General features: G+C 43.2%; 1 protein-coding gene across 2 annotated transcripts in view; it reads left to right on the forward strand.

Moving 5' to 3' along the window:
- Nucleotides 1–4,700, forward strand: part of LOC141156672 (WD repeat-containing protein 47-like) — a 45,218-nt gene extending 40,518 nt beyond the window's left edge. For both annotated transcript variants that reach the window (XM_073642902.1, XM_073642903.1), the window contains exon 11: nt 4,050–4,700. In XM_073642902.1, the coding sequence (XP_073499003.1) occupies nt 4,050–4,192 (143 nt within the window). In that variant the 3' untranslated portion in view covers nt 4,193–4,700. The remainder of the gene's footprint in view (nt 1–4,049) is intronic.
- Nucleotides 4,701–6,000: the final 1,300 nt, after the last annotated feature.

The raw sequence follows: 6,000 nt of genomic DNA on the forward strand, positions 1-6,000 counted from the left end.
GAGGCGACCAAAGGGTTGTCCCTGCGAACATGTCTGATACATGAGTATAGTTCATCCAAAATCCCCAACTCACTGCGTGGCCCATTTTGTTTCTCTCCATTTTACATGAGCTTGCTAGGATCTTTTCCCTGGGGGTCTCCCTCCTCTTTAGTCATTGGGCCATCCTTCTCCCCTTCCTCGGCCTCTGTTTTACAACCCCTTAACTGTTTTCTGTATTTTTTCCTGTGGTTTCTCTGCAGTTCTTTTTTTAAAGGTCGTTGGCACACTTTTTGGTTGTAGCAGGGGGGAATCGTGTTTACAGGACCCCTTTGGTCCCTCACTTAACCTCTGACTGGTGGCCTTTCTGTCATGTAGCTTCACTAATCAAGACCCTAACTTTTCTCACAGCTAGGCCACAAACTTTGCTCTGCCCCTAGGATGAACTGTTACCTCCCCCAATCTGCCTGGATCAAAGGAGGAATAGGTTGGACTTTTTCTGTCTTTTAAAGGGGTGTTCCGGTGATTATCCCTGGAATTCCCTGAATAATGTATTGTAGACTGAAAATGTATTTCAATCTAAATTCTGTCTAAAACTATAAAGGTTCATATCCCTCTTTGTTCTTATATGTAACTTTATTTGCTCTGTTTTCACTGTGCCCTCATATCACAGCACTGCTCTCTTTCAGGATTCTAATTGAAAGATCCGGGGGGCATGGTGGTCTTGCTGTGTATGCGAGCCAGCCCCCTGACCAAGGCTTATCACCGTCTGTGTGCAATTTGATGTCCCCCCTCACACTCTTTCTGTATGGACTGCCTGCACCTTTACAACTTGTATATGACCTCTTATTTTCCAATCCCTGCTTCTCCAACACTCGCCCCACGATCCTTCATTGGTCATATACAAGCTGTGGAGGTGCAGCCAGGTAGTGCAGAATGAATATGAAGGGTGCGGGGGACATCAAACCGCACACAGACTGCCTTGGTCAGGAGCCTGGCTTGCATAAGCAACAAGAACACAAGTCATACTCCCTGTTATCACATAGCCTCCCGATGGGAGAGCGGGCACTCAGGAGCAGCAGTATGAGGGCACCGTGGAAAGTAGTAAAATCATGAAGTTACATATAACAACAGACAGAGGGATATGATCATTTTATAGTTTTAGACAGATGTAAATTGATATACATTTTTATCTATCCAGAGTGCCCATTCACATGCTTTTCTCCCTTTTTACTTTGAGATGGGCCTTTTTTCCCAGGTTTTTTTTCCTGGTCTCCATTGCTGTCTATGGACTCCTACAGACATATGTCTTGTCTTGGATTCCGCAGCTTTCTATAACGCAGAGCTTGGGGAGCCTCTCTTCCCCAAAGATGCTCTTACGAGAGACATAAGATCTATTGACACAGATCCTCTTCAGCATTCCCAGATCACTCCCAGGACATAGCCATTGCAAATTACATCACTTCTCCCCTACCCAGTCTAAATTCCTTAGGGACACCTCTCACTAGACTCTGATTATAAGCTGGCTTCAGATTATTCTGGAGTGACATTCTTCCGGTAAATTACATGCCCGCCTCACCTTCCAAGGAAGTGGTTTCCTTCTGGTGCCACCGCTGGCAACTGTTATCTGTCAAAGAATGGAAACAGCCAGATAAGATTCCAAACCTTCCTTATGTAGTTTGAGGCCCTCTTCACCTTTTGCGAGAAAAATTAGCTACTAAATGGTCTATATCGTCTTTCCCCCATGAATCCCAAGTGACTAGTCTCTTTAGATATACTACCTTGCACTATTCTGATGTGGCATCCCTTAGTGACCTACTGTATAAGAAAATTGACTCCCTCTCAAAAGAGTTCATTAGCAGGCTACAGCTTACGTCTGCCTTTTCAGAATCGCAAGGCCTGTATAGCCTGGGCTAAGCATCTTTACATGGGTTATTTTCAATTGCTCCTCAAGAGGGCCTTCTTAGTTGCTGGATGCCTCGGAATTTCTTTTCAAGGCTTCCCTTGCGTCAGCACAACTTGTGGTCTCCACTGTAGCCAATTCCAGGCTGTTCGGCACTCCACTCAGATTCTGTTCCCCTGAACTGGTGTCCAAAAGGCACTTACGGGACTCTCCTTCAAAGTGGACAGACTCTATGGAGAGCGCTTAGATGAGATCACCAAGGACACTGTTGAAGGTTGGCGAGTGTTCTGCTTTCCCTGAACTGTAGACTCTCTCCTCAATCTAGGTAGTCCAAAACGTTTTGGGCTTTTTTCATGACTCCTCTTGCTGTGTAGGCCAAGAAATTAGCCCGACCTTCCAACTCCATTCAGCCTTCATTGAAGCCTAAACCTTTCTGGCACGTCAGTCCCATGGTGAAAAAGCCATAAACTTCCAGGTCTTTCCTTACTTAAATCACCTACTCAGATGGGGTGCATCTCTTCTTCAGGGAGGCCTGGATGGCTCGTGTGAACAAATGCCTGAGTCAAGAATGTGGAATCTTTGGGCTACAAGATCAAGTTTGCCTCACTGCCCCCAAACAGGCTTTTTTCCATCTCCCTCCACTTCCCTGGAGGCTGTACCTTGTGCACTTGCCTTCATGAAAGCCATACATGACCTTCGACTTCAAAGACTCCTGTTCCAGATGCAAAACGATTCCCAGGACATTACTCCAACCTGTTTTCAGTTCCCAAGAAGGACTGTTTGGGGAAGACTCATCCTGGGCTTTAAAAAAAACTCAACAGATTTGTGCAGGTGCAACGATTTTGCATGGATTCCTTGTGGAGGTCTCAGAAGACATATTTTCACATCTTCATCATTGAGTCACACCTACATTTGCTTGATTGATGGTTCTTTTCATTTTCAATTTGTCATACTCCCCTACGGACTCTACACAGCTCTCAGGGTCTTTACTAAGGTGCTCAATTTCCTGATGGCGCTACTCTCTGCTAGAGGGGTTGCAGTTATACCTTATCTCGACTATCTTAATGAAGGCCCTGTCCAGTATCTGGATCTGGTTAGGGCCTATCCTTCATAATCACTGACTGGCCACGCAAGGGCCTGTCAGCCTTCAATCCACCCTATGCTAAATGGATCAGGTTGACTATTGTAGAAGGCCAATTGAAACTCTCTACTCTTTAGGATAATCTTTCATTCCACAAGGGCAGTCAGGCATCTGTCTCTCAGGAATTAAAGGGTGTCACCTGGACATCTGTTCACATTTTTGTCAAATTCTACAAGATCCACTCTGACTTCTGCCTATGCCAGCATAGGATGCAAGGTACGGAAGGTTACCTTCTGTTAGACTGTCCACATGGTTGATTGTTTTTATTCTCACACATTGGGACTGCTCTGTAATGTCTGTGTCTCCTAGTGGTAATAATGAGAAAATAGGATTTTTGTATTTGCTGTAAAATCCTGTCCTCATTGAATACATTGGGTGACACGGCTCCCACACTTTTCCTGTTCTCTTGTCCCAGAGTTACCGTAATTCTGTCTTCCTGTGGCCTATCTGTGGGTTCAGGTCATGTTGATTCCTGGTTGTCTTTGTTGTAAAATTCTCAGTTTTTTCTGCATGTTCTGCTACTGTTTTTGGCACTAAACTGAGCTCCGTAGTGGCTGAGGAGAAGGTATTGCCCACCAGGCGGAATGAACATTTTTTTTTTCATTTAGTGCCAAGCCTCCTAGTCCTGTGTCCCCATGTATTCAACGAGAAAGGGATTTAAACGTTTGTACAAAAAACACATTTTATGATTCCTCCTGTGGCTTGAGCAACTTCTCATATTAATATCAGGCAGAAAAACTCTTAAATAAGGAAAAGGATTATACTGCCATTCGTAAATGGATTTTTAATGTAATTACAACAGCCTCATTGGGCCTTATGTCCTCCCAATACATTGTTCTAAAATCAGGCAAAACATCCAATTTTGTCAGGACTGGCCAAACAATTATATTAAGGCCTCTGAGCTGTTCCCCAACAGAAGTTGTCTTGGTAATTGGGAAAGAGGGACAATTCCTTATGGATTTTATGCCTAGAATATTTTAAGATCATGTGGTGTATTGTTTCAGCTCTATAACTTTTATCTCTTCTCAGGTGATCTCACAAAACCTCTTCCAATCATTGAAGTTGGTGAGCACAAGGACAAGGTGATCCAGTGCCGGTGGCATACACAAGATCTGTCTTTCTTGTCATCTTCTGCAGACAGAACTGTATCATTGTGGGCTTACAATGTTTAATAAGAGACTTCAAAATTTAGGTCGACTTTCACTAGGAGACTAATTTGGCTTCTCCTATTTGGCCTCCATCATTGTGGTTGTACAGTTAACCCTCTAAGCTCTCAGAGAGGTTGGTTAGTAAACGCTTGCAACCAGAAATCAATCTACAATTAAATCCTAGATACATCATGCTGTAGTAGTGCAGAGGAACAGGGGCAAAAAGAAGGTAAAGCAGGCTGTGGCTAGCCTCTGGTTAGTCAAAGGTAAAGGTCATCTAATATATATACTTGTATATATTTGTTTTTTCTCCTGCTTCATTAGTACGTGAATGGGATTTCCTGCTTTTAAGAGCACGTATATCAGTAGAACAAAATTGTATTGTTAGCTTATGCTAAGACAAGCAGTAAGTAGCACTTTCAGATGATGTACCCATCAAGACAGGTCTTACCTTCACACAAGTCTGTGGACACTTTACTGTTTGTTTTTGCACTTTAATATTTACTTTGCTCCCTACTATTAGCCAAGTGATTGGAGGAACTGATAGCCAAATGTGCCAATATCACATGGAACTCCTTCAATTAAATGATTGCAACAAAGTACCAAAGACTTCAAAGGTTTACACTGCAGATTAGCTATTTTACACTGCAGATTTAGCTATTTCTCTCAAAGTGAAGGTATGTGCCATTAAAGCCAATACTGTACTGACCTTACATAGGGCAGCACATCGTATGAGGGCAGTTAGGCTCTCCTATTAGCCAGAACAGCACAAAAATATTATACCACTTGGCTAGTAGTAGCCAGAGAATGCACAGGATTACCAAGTTTGTGACCAGTGTTAATGTAATGGGCACTATCCTCATCTCCGCCCGCCCTCTGTACAGTGATTGACAGGCTGATGTGTAGGAAGATATACTGTGGCCATCAGTCATTGCCTTGAGGGCCTGAGGAAGCAGGAGTACTCCCCTCATGAATACGCTGGTCTTACGAACTATGTGTAAGGTCTATTCACTGATTGCTTCTATTGGTCACATGGCACAATCATTTCCGTATGAGGAAGAAGGTACCTGTCCTCATGCTATGCTGCCTTTTCATAAATCTGTCTACTGTAATGACCAATCTGTTTTAAAGAGGTTTTCTTCCCTTCATTTTTTTTTTTTTTAAAGTAATAAAGTAAGCATATACTTATCATTTTGACAACCGATCTCCTCCTCCTTCTCTAAAGGGAATCTGTCAGCAGGTTTTTGCCATGTAATCTGAAGACAACATGCTGTAGGGGTTAAACACAGATTTCAGTGATGCCTCTCTTATCAAGCTCAGTGGTTTTGTTTACTTGCAATGATTGTTTTAGAACCAGGAGCTTATCATTGCTGGGACACAGCAGTGAGTACATGCTAGTCTGACACGCCCCCTCCTGTGATAGGCAGCTCACTGTCTATGGACATTGTATATACAGAGCCTGGTGGGTGCGGTGGCAGCTTCCCCAGCTCTGCTGTATTGCTGAATATAAAAGCTCTTATTCTGTCAGAACAGCTGCACCCAATAATCTAAGTGATACATCCTTGGATTCAGCTTCTCTTTGCCTATATCAGGCTGCTCTCAGATGAGGTAGCAAAATCCTGCTGACAGATTCCCTTTTAACTCTGCCCAGATCCTGTCCTCATTGTTAATCTTCTGGTTGGGGTGGCTCTTGACTGTCAGTATGGGTGGTAGATCCAGGTAGCATTAAAAGGGAAGCAGCTGAGATCTGTAAGGTTATAAATTCTTAAATAAGTTAGTGTTCATTTTTTCAACTTTTTTTTTAGCCTGCTGCATATTCCGTAAAACAAAAT

Source organism: Phyllobates terribilis, unplaced genomic scaffold (genome assembly GCF_046119375.1).
Source record: "Phyllobates terribilis strain yellow unplaced genomic scaffold, ASM4611937v1 Scaffold_8__6_contigs__length_399053987, whole genome shotgun sequence".
Classification (NCBI taxonomy): Eukaryota; Metazoa; Chordata; class Amphibia; order Anura; family Dendrobatidae; genus Phyllobates; species Phyllobates terribilis.